The sequence below is a fragment of the Periplaneta americana genome, chromosome 4 (assembly GCF_040183065.1).
Source record: "Periplaneta americana isolate PAMFEO1 chromosome 4, P.americana_PAMFEO1_priV1, whole genome shotgun sequence".
NCBI classification, from domain to species: domain Eukaryota; kingdom Metazoa; phylum Arthropoda; class Insecta; order Blattodea; family Blattidae; genus Periplaneta; species Periplaneta americana.
In genome coordinates, this window is record NC_091120.1 from 110,082,550 (window position 1) to 110,095,875 (window position 13,326).

Genomic DNA, 13,326 nt, shown 5'->3' on the forward strand with positions numbered 1-13,326 from the left:
TATCTATCTATCTATCTATCTATCTATCTATCTATCTATCTATCTATCTATCTATCTATCTATCTATCTATCTATCTATCTATCTATCTATCTATCTATCTATCTATCTATCTATCTATCTATCTATCTATCTATCTATCTATCTATCTATCTATCTATCTATCTATCTATCTATCTATCTATCTATCTATCTATCTATCTATCTATCTATCTATCTATCTATCTATCTATCTATCTATCTATCTATCTATCTATCTATCTATCTATCTATCTATCTATCTATCTATCTATCTATCTATCTATCTATCTATCTATCTATCTATCTATCTATCTATCTATCTATCTATCTATCTATCTATCTATCTATCTATCTATCTATCTATCTATCTATCTATCTATCTATCTATCTATCTATCTATCTATCTATCTATCTATCTATCTATCTATCTATCTATCTATCTATCTATCTATCTATCTATCTATCTATCTATCTATCTATCTATCTATCTATCTATCTATCTATCTATCTATCTATCTATCTATCTATCTATCTATCTATCTATCTATCTATCTATCTATCTATCTATCTATCTATCTATCTATCTATCTATCTATCTGTCTGTCTGTCTGTCTGTCTGTCTGTCCGTCCGTCCGTCCGTCCTTTCGCCCGCTATCTATCTATCTATCTATCTATCTATCTATCTATCTATCTATCTATCTATCTATCTATCTATCTATCTATCTATCTATCTATCTATCTATCTATCTATCTATCTATCTATCTATCTATCTATCTATCTATCTATCTATCTATCTATCTATCTATCTATCTATCTATCTATCTATCTATCTATCTATCTATCTATCTATCTATCTATCTATCTATCTATCTATCTATCTATCTATCTATCTATCTATCTATCTATCTATCTATCTATCTATCTATCTATCTATCTATCTATCTATCTATCTATCTATCTATCTATCTATCTATCTATCTATCTATCTATCTATCTATCTATCTATCTATCTATCTATCTATCTATCTATCTATCTATCTATCTATCTATCTATCTATCTATCTATCTATCTATCTATCTATCTATCTATCTATCTATCTATCTATCTATCTATCTATCTATCTATCTATCTATCTATCTATCTATCTATCTATCTATCTATCTATCTATCTATCTATCTATCTATCTATCTATCTATCTATCTATCTATCTATCTATCTATCTATCTATCTATCTATCTATCTATCTATCTATCTATCTATCTATCTATCTATCTATCTATCTATCTATCTATCTATCTATCTATCTATCTATCTGTCTGTCTGTCTGTCTGTCTGTCTGTCCGTCCGTCCGTCCGTCCTTTCGCCCGCTATCTATCTATCTATCTATCTATCTATCTATCTATCTATCTATCTATCTATCTATCTATCTATCTATCTATCTATCTATCTATCTATCTATCTATCTATCTATCTATCTATCTATCTATCTATCTATCTATCTATCTATCTATCTATCTATCTATCTATCTATCTATCTATCTATCTATCTATCTATCTATCTATCTATCTATCTATCTATCTATCTATCTATCTATCTATCTATCTATCTATCTATCTATCTATCTATCTATCTATCTATCTATCTATCTATCTATCTATCTATCTATCTATCTATCTATCTATCTATCTATCTATCTATCTATCTATCTATCTATCTATCTATCTATCTATCTATCTATCTATCTATCTATCTATCTATCTATCTATCTATCTATCTATCTATCTATCTATCTATCTATCTATCTATCTATCTATCTATCTATCTATCTATCTATCTATCTATCTATCTATCTATCTATCTATCTATCTATCTATCTATCTATCTATCTATCTATCTATCTATCTATCTATCTATCTATCTATCTATCTATCTATCTATCTATCTATCTATCTATCTATCTATCTATCTATCTATCTATCTATCTATCTATCTATCTATCTATCTATCTATCTATCTATCTATCTATCTATCTATCTATCTATCTATCTATCTATCTATCTATCTATCTATCTATCTATCTATCTATCTATCTATCTATCTATCTATCTATCTATCTATCTATCTATCTATCTATCTATCTATCTATCTATCTATCTATCTATCTATCTATCTATCTATCTATCTATCTATCTATCTATCTAATTTTAGGTTTTCTGTAGAATATTGTGAGTTCATACATGATTTTTGCGCACGCACAGAGTTCACTCATCAAGCTCGAAACATATGCTGGTACGAACAATCCAACTACAGAAACAATTAGAAACAGAGTACGTAAATGCCAAGTTGTACTGTATTAAAGATGAAATGCGGAGAAACGATGAATGTGTTTTCTCGAAAGAAACGTTGGATGTCACTGGATACCGCTTGGAAAATCCTTCAAAATTTTATTAGGCTGTTTTCCCAATAAATGGGAATATATTTCTTCTGTACATCAAAGTATCCTTGATGAAAATGAAATCATAGAGAATTATTATAGAACATGAGCTAAAATCAGCGATCCTAGAAAAAGGCAAACGTTTTTCGAATGAGTTGTGAGTTAGCTACGTGCATGGTGGATAAAAATAGACCCATATCTCAATTTTTTCTCCGATGACACTTAGTTCAATCGTCACGGCTACGCAAATTCACAAAATTACCGCTATTGTACCTCTGAAAATATATGAAAAGTGCATGTGGTTCCACCACATTACGAGAACGTTTATGTATTGTGTTCTATGCGTGGAAAAATTATTATTGTCGGGTTAATTCTTAAGGAAATAATTACGTTCATACATAATTATGTGAATCTGATTCTTCACCCTTTTTTAAAGATTTCCCGGAGATGAAAAAATCACACACACTTTGAACAGAATTTCGCCACAGATGACATAGTGAACACTTCATATAAGTCATGATTCAAGTGTTCCAGGAGGGAGTCATTTGTTATAATCAATGGTCCCGTCGATCTCCCGATCTAACCCTTTAGGGTTTTAACTTTGGGACTCATGTGAATGAAGTTAATATATTATTGAATTTAATAGGCATTCAAAATTGGAAGGTGATAATCTAAAAAAAGAAATGAATTGTCCTGCTTCAGTTTCTGATCTTAAGTCTGATAAATCGTTCACATGTATCGTCGTCTACTTTTCATAAATTGAGTCATCCACCTAAGCTATGTCTATGTTTCTAGATGTAATATTTTACAATTATGTTTTCTTTTTAATCACACAAACTGCTCTTGAAATAACTACTTCTTCATCTAACATGATTTGCTCCAAACATGATACATTATAAAGTGATATATACAGTGTAATTTTAAGAAATCGTTGCTAATATTACACTTTGAGTATGGATTAATCATACCACCTACCAATACCATAAACTTAGAATAGTGTTAGCGTTCTTACGCGCAACATGTCCATAATATTTATGTTGTTCTTGAAAAACTAGAGGCTTTGTTATTATCCGTTTAAATTACAATTTTTTTTACGAACGTTGCCAAGGAAAGTGGCAATATGGAAGAATGGGGAATTAATACTGATTTCTGTGAAAGAAGTTGACACTCAAAATAAGAAAAAGAAAAGCTGAGATTGATTCTCTTTTAATAATTCTGTAATTCATCTAAATAATTATGTTTGTTTGCTAATTATAATAATTAATACCGGTAACACATGGATTGAGGGGTTCGGGAGTAAAATATGGTAAGTGACGTTTTAGTGTTTTGAAGCTATTAGGTAGGTAAACAATTTATACATGCAACAGTTTGTATGATTGAAATGAAATGAAATGATTAGCCTAAAAAATGTCCCGTTAAGGGCAAAGGCCTCCTCCTATAGAGAGAGAGCTCTATTTGTCTCACGCGGTGAGCTACTCCGCGTAAGAGTGGAATTGTTCACTTGGTTCACATTCTGCACACTTTGGTATTGTTCGCTTGTTTCTATCGCACTGGTTTTAGTTGCTGTTCACTTGTCTTCTTATGTTTCTCCAGTCTTCCCTATGTCTTGCTCTGCTTGACCAATGGCTTCCTACTCGTTCACTGAAGAGGTCGGCCCATCTTCGTCTTGGTCTTCCGGCTGTATGATACAGGAACGTAAAATATGTATACTTCTACCATCTGTTGAGATGTTAGGAGACTAACTACTGCATTAGACACAGAATGTAAGATACCATATTATACGCTATATATCTCATTTATGCGGAGACTAAGAGGAAGGCAGAAAATAGGAAAGATTGGAGAATGCTGGGTTTACTGTGAAAGATCTGCCCCTATCAGTATTACTGATTGGAGGATGCTCGCTATTGCGCAAGCGAACGAAGGAGAACAAAAGAGAACGTATTCGTTCACGTTCGTTCTCTGTATATGAACGGAGCTAAATGTGAAGGTACTACATCAGGAATTGATTGAGGATTAAATAAATAAACACAAAATAAATAAACACATTCAAAGTACTATAATTGAGATCGAGAACACTTCATAAATTTTAGTTAAAGTCATCATGAATAAAAAATTGCCAAAACTATACAAGAAACAGAAAATTGATCAGATGATTAAATGGAATAAAGATAATTTACAAAATTCCAAGAAAATTACACAATATAGAACAAAGGTGTTTGAAAATCTTAAAGGCCTACTAGAAGAATAGGTCGTTAGTAACAAATAGGAAGGAATTAAAAAGCACTAGATGAAGTTGCAAATGAAACAATTGGTAAGGAAGAGAAGAAACAAAGAAACGAGTGGCGGAATGAAGATTGTAGGAATATAATAACAGAAAAAAAATTAAGCAAAAATGAGAGCATTGCATAATAAGACAAGAGCTAGTAATGATATTTATAATCAAAAAAGGAAGGAAGCTAATAAAATATGTAGAAACAGAAAAAAAAATGGTTAAATGAGGAGATCATCAAACTTGAAGAAAACTCCAGAAAAAACGAAACAAGAAAATTTTTTGAAGCGGTTAAGAATTATTTCAAATGCCAGGAAAGTGTGAGTCCCATGATATGTAAAAGTGCCGATGGCAACATACTTACGCAACAAACTGAGGTACCGGTTAGATGGAAGGAACACTTCCAGACACTCCTTAATATAAGTACTAATGAAACAGAAACAACACAAATTTTAGGAATCGAAACAGATACTGATCAACAAGTATCATCACCAAGTTTTAATGAGGTCTGTCATATAATTAACAATCTGAAAACAAATAAAGCTTCTGGATCAGGCAACATTCCACCGAATTTGATAAAATACGGTGGAAGAATGCTTAAACAAGAACTGCATAAATTGATGACAAATATATGGGAAGAAGAGAAGTTACCAACACAATGGAATGAATGAATCATCTGCCCAATCTTTAAAAAAGGAGATAGATTGATGTGTTGCAACTACAGACCAATAACGTTATTAAATATAACATATAAAATATATACCATTTTATTAAACCAAAGACTTGTCAAAATAATAGGAAACAAACTGGACGACTATCAAATGGGTTTCCGAGTAAACAGATAAACTATAGACAATATATTTCTAATTAGACAAATATTTTAGAAATGCCATGAATTTAATATTGACCTATATAACATCTTTATTGACTTCATAATACTTTTGATGCTATATGTAGAAATAGAATTATTGAGTGTTTAAAATTTTATGAAGTGCCTAACAAAATTATACGATTAATAGCCCTAACATTAAGAAACACTGAGGCTAAAATAAAGGTGACCAATAAGATAAGCGAAAAGTTCAGTATACGAAACTGTGTCAAACAAGGTGATCCGCTTTCAGCTACATTATTTAGTTTGGATATAGACTTTATATTGAAGAAACTGGAGATGAGGGGAAACATTACAACAAAATTAAGGCAATATATAGCTTATGCTGATGACATAATAATAACTGCAAGAACAAAATCGGCTTTGATAGAAACATTTTACAATTTAAAAGAACATGCAATGAATTTCGGATTGATAATTAATGAGAAGAAAACAAAATTTTTAAAATGCAGCACAAAGAGAGAAATTTTAGGAGATTTAAAAATAAATGATATAATGATTTAACAAGTTCCAAGTTTCAAATATCTTGGATAAACTGTTAATAACAACAGCACCATTCAGGAATAAATAAGAGAAAGAATTATAATGGGAAACAAAGCATACCATGCTAACCTGCACTTATTTAGAAGTAAAGTGATATCTAGGGTAAAAAGTCCAAATTTACGTTATACTATAGTACAATAAGACCTGTAGTAACTTATGCCAGTGAAACATGGGTCCTTAAAATCTCCATAAAACACAGACTACTAATTTTTGAAAGAGCAATACTAAGAAAATTTTTTGGTCCAACTAAAATGAATGATGGTGCATGGAGAATGAAATAATTATATCAGTGAGCTTAATGAGCTTATAAAGAATAGGAACATAATAAATCATATAATATCGCTAAGATTAGGATGGTTTGGTCATATAAATAGAATGGAGAATAACAGACTGGTCAAACAAATATACAAATGGAAACTAATAGTTAACAGAAAGCGGGGTAGATAAAAAAATAGATGGGAGGATGATGTTCTGAATGATTCGAAATTGATGAAGGTGGAAAATTGGACAAAGATAGTTGGAAGCCGTAAGGAATGGAAGAAAGTTGTTGAGAAGGCCAAAAATATCATCTGAGAGTTGTAGAGCCTGAAGAAGAAGAAGAAGAAGAAGAAGAAGAAGAAGAAGAAGAAGAAGAAGAAAAAGAAGAAGAAGATCAAAGAACATACATTTAAGAGAATTGACAGTGATTATGAAATTAGTATAATAAAAATAGTATTTGCTCAGTATAGTGCAAAAATGTTTCGTTTGGACGAGTATCCAATCCAACGCCGAGGCTATGTGCTTATCTTGTTCACTTCCCATACAACCAGTTCGAGGTTCAATTTACAATGAAGATTGAAGAGGGGAATTATTCATTACCGTCCAACACTATTTCAGAAAAATATTCAAGGAAGAAAGGGAAGAGTTATAATTACACAGGGACCACATTTATAGCATTTATCTGCCCTCTTGAGAAAAAGGTCTAATGTTACTACATGAAAATACTGGGAATCAGTCCTGATTTTTCCTCCTCTTCAAATCTCCGTCAATGCAGAAGATTGAAAACCTCGAAGCTTTGCATTCTTCATAATCTATTCTACACAAATATTTTCCACTGTACAAATTGTTCCAACTCTTTCAATTTCATTATTTTCTCAAGCACTAATTATATTACTTGTATTATCTTTAATATTTCAGTCTCCAACATGTGATATGACCCAATTTCTCAGGACAGAAACGCTAGTGTACACTCCGGGATATCCTTTTTGTGCACATCCGTACCCCCAAGACACAATTCCTATGAGCTTGTCTTCAGAAACGAGAGGACCACCCGAATCCATCTGACATGCATCTTTGCCTCCTTTAGGCCATCCTGCGCAGATCATTCGGGAAGTGATTCTTTTGTAAGAAGATACACATCTATAGAAGTCTACGATGAGGACCTCAACATGCTGCAAACGTGAAGGGGAGTTACCTCCTTCTCTGAGGTCCCCCCAACCGCTTACAATGGCGCAGGTATCGACTTCTGGAGGCGTTGATATCATGACAATTGGTTTAATGGATTCACCGAATCTGAAAGGTCTTGTTACCTGAAAATCCATAGGAAGCAGTATTTTAATAAATAACGATATGAACATTTATATTATAGATATAATTAATACAGTTTCGCTAAAATACTGACTACTGAATGATAAGACAGCCTGTGGACAGGAGACATTCAAATTCACATTTAAATAATGTACTTTATTTATATTGTTTCATACGCTTAGCTTGTACTTAATTGCATCAAAACGTATTGAATTTAGAATAAAAATATAATAGTTTCATCAGGCTTCGGAGAATGAGGAACATCATCTTGAAACTAGTCAATCATATATTTTTATAATACAAGAGCATTCGAAAAGTAATGACAACATATTGTAGTTACTATTTCACACTAAATTTATTTAGACTAGTGATGAGCAGAAAATCACTGACCTGTTATTTTATCACGGTGATCGAAAAATCACGATCACACCTGTGATCTTTAAACAGTGATCACAGTTCGAGAGCTAAACTGCTCACCAGCTGAGACAGTTCACGTTCTTCACTCACTGAGTGCGCTGCGCTGCTGTGCTGCCTTGAGACAACATTGGGAACAAGTACGCCCGCGAACTGTGAGCCCTCAGTAGATATCAGGCTGATCCTGGCAGATTTCAATTTCTTATAGCCGGAAAATATACTATTGTCAGCCGACAGCCGAAAATCTGGCAGGTTTTTACATTGCTTAATTTATTCCATTATTTTAAGCAGTGACATTATTAATTGGCTACACTAATCAATCAGTAAAATTACTATAATAACAAAATTTTACCAAATATGACAATTTTTGCAAGGAATGTTGGTCCGACAAGTTAACAAGCCTGTTTTTCAAGTAATTATTTTACTTTGCCTTTTGTTTGCACAGTTATCTTAATATTGTAATTTTTTCCTCACGTCATGTACTTTATTGCATTTCATTTTGTTGCATTCCATCTACTGGGTGTTCAGTTCAAAGTGTGTCATGGCTCGCTGTATGCCGTCATGTGGCTAGTCGTTGAGCCTAGAGAATTCAATCTTCCTACACTTCCGCAGAGGTGTATTGCCTATGTGTCAGAGAAGTTGCATAGCAAGTACGGCGTTCATTCTGAAGAGTACTTACTGATATGTACGGTAACGCCGGTAGTGGCAGAAATGTGAACTGTTTGGAAACATGTACTGAGGTGGGCTGTCAGGATATGGGGAAAAGGTTAAGACGATTTTTTACGTATTTGTTGACATTAACTTCGATGGTCAACATGGACACGGAGCATTTGATTTATGTTGTGGAATGTTGCCGTACGCAACCGATGATAACAAATACCCTGCGTACGACATGGCCACGCAAAAAACAGTTCGAAAGAGGTTATGGTAGCACACAGACATTACAAACCGCCATCTGTTGCTACGACGTTCAAGTTATACCGTACACGTTCTCAAGTTTCTGATTGAACGCCTTGATTAATAGGTAACTTCTCTGACATAAAAACTTAAACTCGCTTCAAATCGCTGACTGACAACAGTGACGTCATGACACACTTTGAAATGAACACCCAGTATGTCTTTATGTAAAAAGTTTCATAATATGCTAACCAGACCTGAAGATGCTATCTTAATAGCGAAAGCGCTAGTCGTATATATGTTTTATGTGTATAACCTAACGTAAACTTTTGTTCTATGCATTAGGTTTAAAAATAGACAGTTATTGAAGGACCTATGATATTTATCTTCAAATATGACAATGAATTAAAAGTAACAATGTTTCATTCATCTTCTGAGTGATGTGTGAATTCACACACACACACACACACACACTCACACACAATGTCAAAATTACTAATTTTCCATTTTTCCCCTCATAATATTTCACTTCAGGAATAGTGTACAACATCAAATGGAAACCATTATATTGGGTAGCCTGACGACAAATGTTCAGTTTGTCTATAGCATTAGATTAAATGAATGAATAAATAATTAGATAAATGAATAAGTAAATAAATAAATACTGACTTTTATATATTTAATCTGTTTTCAAAATGCTGAAACGCCTGTATTTACATCTCAGTATTGTGCTTACACTTGACTTCTGTGAAGTACAAACATTCAACTTCAATATTTTCTCGTCCTCACCTACCATGTGCGAAATAACGAGAGCACTGAAACATTGCAGTGAGACGCTGTGATGAGAGGGGAAGAATGAACTGTTCAGTGTTCATATCGAATACGTTCACAGTTCAATCACTGTTTCACTGTCTAAGAACACCGTGATCATAAATGAGCAATCACAGGTCGAACAGTGACCACAAAAGAGCAGTTTATCTCATCACTAATTTAGATTACTTTTGGAATTATATACTTCAAAAATAGACCCCTACCATGTCAACAATATGTTGCCAAATCCTTGGGAGACGGCGGGTTCTTTGATTGTCAGTTCTTGATTGAAAGTGAAAGCCTCGCTTTCACTCATTGCAATAGTCCATTGTGGTAGGACTTCTCTCCCATAAGCTTCTTTTAATGCTCTCAAGCACCGAGTTGAATTTTTTTCTTCTTGTAACTTGTTTTTTTATGAAGCATCTTTGTTCCAAAATATGGTTACTTAAAAACCGTTAATATTTTGTTTATACTACGCTCACCTCTCTATTACGCACTCCAAAATTCCTATGCTCACCGCTGGGAGCGCTGATTTACAGTATTGCTCACGGACTCTGGTATTGCTCAAAGTCCGTGGGTACTGCTTATCGAATGCTCTAGTATTAACACAGTAAAGAAGTTATTGTTAAACAGTAATTGGTAATATTTTCAGCTATGGCCAAAGCGGAAACGTATGTCATAGCCAAAAATCCAATAAATCGAACTCGATTACTCGGAAGGAAGCGTTATTTAGGTGTTTCTTATATTTTCTCCTTTATAAATTAGTATAGCTCTAAGTGATTGTTTTACTAAATAAAACCAATGACCAAAGGTTTTCCATATTTATATCTGAGCACCATTGTTTGATGGAAACCGGAGTCTCAGGTTACAAGAAATAAAAAGCTAATTGGGAAAGGTGAATAGAGATGAAGTCGTGATTATAATAATCACTGATTGGAATAAGGAAGAAAGTCCACATTTTTCAAATATAAGCTGAAATATACATTTTTTTCTTGAGCCATCCACCCATCGATTAGTGGAGAAAGGAAGAATCTACCAGCAATAACAATGAAGTAAATGTTCGGAATTTCTTCCTTTTTCCAATCACTATTGTAAGCGTCACCACCAGATGTCAGGTAGGAAGTCTGTCTCTCGTTTAATTTGCTAATATTGCTGTCAGTGTGATTGTTGTCTGTAAAACATCCATAGCAGCATGAGTGAAAGTAATTCTGATAATGAACAAATACAACGGAGAAGAAAAGGAGTAAGAAATATTGATGAATTTGTAAAAGAAAAACGCAAGATAGATCTTTAGGAAATCAATACGTAACTTCAAAACGAGGAGTTGTGCCAGCAAATCGGTCTGGTCCATCATGAAGGTAAGATCTTTTATGTTTTATGTGTTATTTGGATATATCTCTACTGCTAAATACTTCTGTGAACATATAATATATACTGCAGTTTTGTGTCTCTTTTATTTAAGTTATTCCAGAAGGTGTTTTGAAAATTTCAAAGATGAAGACCAAATGGAAATAATCACTACATTATACGATGATAAAAATAAAACGAGAAAAATCTGTATCTAATGGAACTGACAGAACATTCACTTGTACAAAGACGCCAAAATTAAATCTCCTTTCCTTAATGAACATACAAAACGAGTGGCTTTCCCAGAATTGTTAGTTCACAAACGACGAGCATCAAAATTTGATAAAAAAAAACAAGAGGTAGTGAAACTATGTTCTAAAAGAAATGACGTAGTGGACCTAGTGTTCGACTTTAAGCAAATTGTTCCCCTTCCTTGTCTTCTTGTACAGGAAATGTTCTATTTACGAAAACTGTGGCTTTTTGTATTTGGAATCCATAACCTGGAAAACAACACAGCACAGTATTATTGCTACCACGAAGGACAAGCTACTCGAGGCCCCAATGAAGTCTGTACATTGCTCAATGACTACATAAGTGAAATACCTGACTCAGTGAAAAATACATGTGTTTATGATTCTTGTGGCGGACAGAATCGAAATAACACTATTGTACGTTATCCGATGTATGTAACAATGTCTGCCAAGTTTCAGGTAATTGAGCACTATTTTCCTGTATGTGGTCACTCGTTCCTCCAGTGCGATAGGGATTTTGTCGTAATAATGAGAGTGATACAAAAAGAAGACAGAATCTACTCTGTGAAACAACATGTTGAGATGATAGTTAATTCAAGAAAAACACAATGTTTTTAAGTAAAGATTATTGAACATCACGATATAATTTATGTTAAAAAATGGCGGTCACACTCCTCTAAAAAGTCTTGAATTGCCCTAAATAGTTACTTGAAGGAAAATTTTTCACATGCTAATAATTGCCGGCATTTGACCTATAAACAGGAAATCCCAGGCTATGTCGTTTCTTCGAAATGCATAGATGGATTGGATCGCAAGACATACAGACTTATTAAGGGAAGAGAGACACCATAATGTGCTCCTAGAAATATGATATACGACTCCAAAGTTCCTATACATCCCAACAAGCTGCAAAACGTTAATAAAATAATTAAATATTCCATCAGAGTAACAGGAGTTTTATAACAACATTCTTCAACGGCCCACAACAAATCTTACCCAATCTGATGAAGAAGATTAGTAGATAAATTTTTAATTAAAATTATTTTTAATACAACAGCACAATTTATTAAATTCTTAAGGTGTCTGACTGATATTAAACATTTTTCACACTGTGTTAACAATAGAAATTTAACTAACAATAAATAGCAGATTAAACATGTGTTTATTTGAGTTTCATTGCTAATTACCCATGAGAATTAATAATTTATTGGAAAAAGGAAGAAGTCCATAAACTTCAAAAATATTTATCGAATGTGCTGAATCGACCCACCATACAGTTCAGGAAACTTAGTTCTACAAGTTTGTAATGCATCACAAAGCTGTAGGAATAATATTGTAAGTGTTAATAAGTTTTTATTAGTTTTCTCAAAACATAGGTGGACATTATTCCCTTTTCCAATCAGTGATTCTTTATAATTATAATGACATGCAGTTTTATCTATTTTACTCCGACCTTTATCACACCGATGTCATAATCATAATCCTTATATCTGGGATGAATAATTGCTGTGGAGATTTTTCGAACAGAACCTCCTTCTTCCTTGTAGCTGCTACCGGCCCGGACACGCATCGTCTTTACATCAAAACTGTATGTAAAAGTAAACAATTTATTAAAAAGATTGCACTGCAGAACGGCTATTCATCAGTTTGACAAATTTGCGTGGTCCTACATGACGAGTATTCTTGACTCATCTGTCGATCAAATTGAGTTGAATTTTGCGCTATATTCCTACTCAGACAGGTGTCCAAGTTTGGCGACTTTGTGGAATGGACACAATATTACTTTCATTTTCAGGCATTACTCTTAAAAAATAACACTCAGAAATGAACACGAGCTGAAATATTTTATCAATGTTTTAAAAACAGAGATTTTTAAAGTTGTA

General features: G+C 33.1%; 1 protein-coding gene across 1 annotated transcript; it reads right to left on the reverse strand.

The window, feature by feature from the left end:
* Positions 1 to 7,330: 7,330 nt before the first annotated feature.
* On the reverse strand, positions 7,331 to 13,013 carry LOC138698948 (vitellin-degrading protease-like). The gene is made up of 2 exons (XM_069825146.1): positions 12,897 to 13,013; positions 7,331 to 7,726 (listed from the first exon to the last, which is right to left on the reverse strand). Exons 1-2 carry the CDS (start codon positions 13,011 to 13,013, stop codon positions 7,331 to 7,333), a joined length of 513 nt encoding a protein of 170 aa, XP_069681247.1.
* Positions 13,014 to 13,326: the final 313 nt, after the last annotated feature.

Coding starts and splice junctions, on each gene's coding strand:
- LOC138698948 (XM_069825146.1), bottom strand. CDS start 13,013: ATGCGTGTCCGGGCCGGTAGCAGCTACAAGGAAGAAGGAGGTTCTGTT. Junction 7,727..12,896: donor ATGACATCGGTGTGATAAAG/GTCGGAGTAAAA, acceptor ATGGATTTTCAG/GTAACAAGACCTTTCAGATT.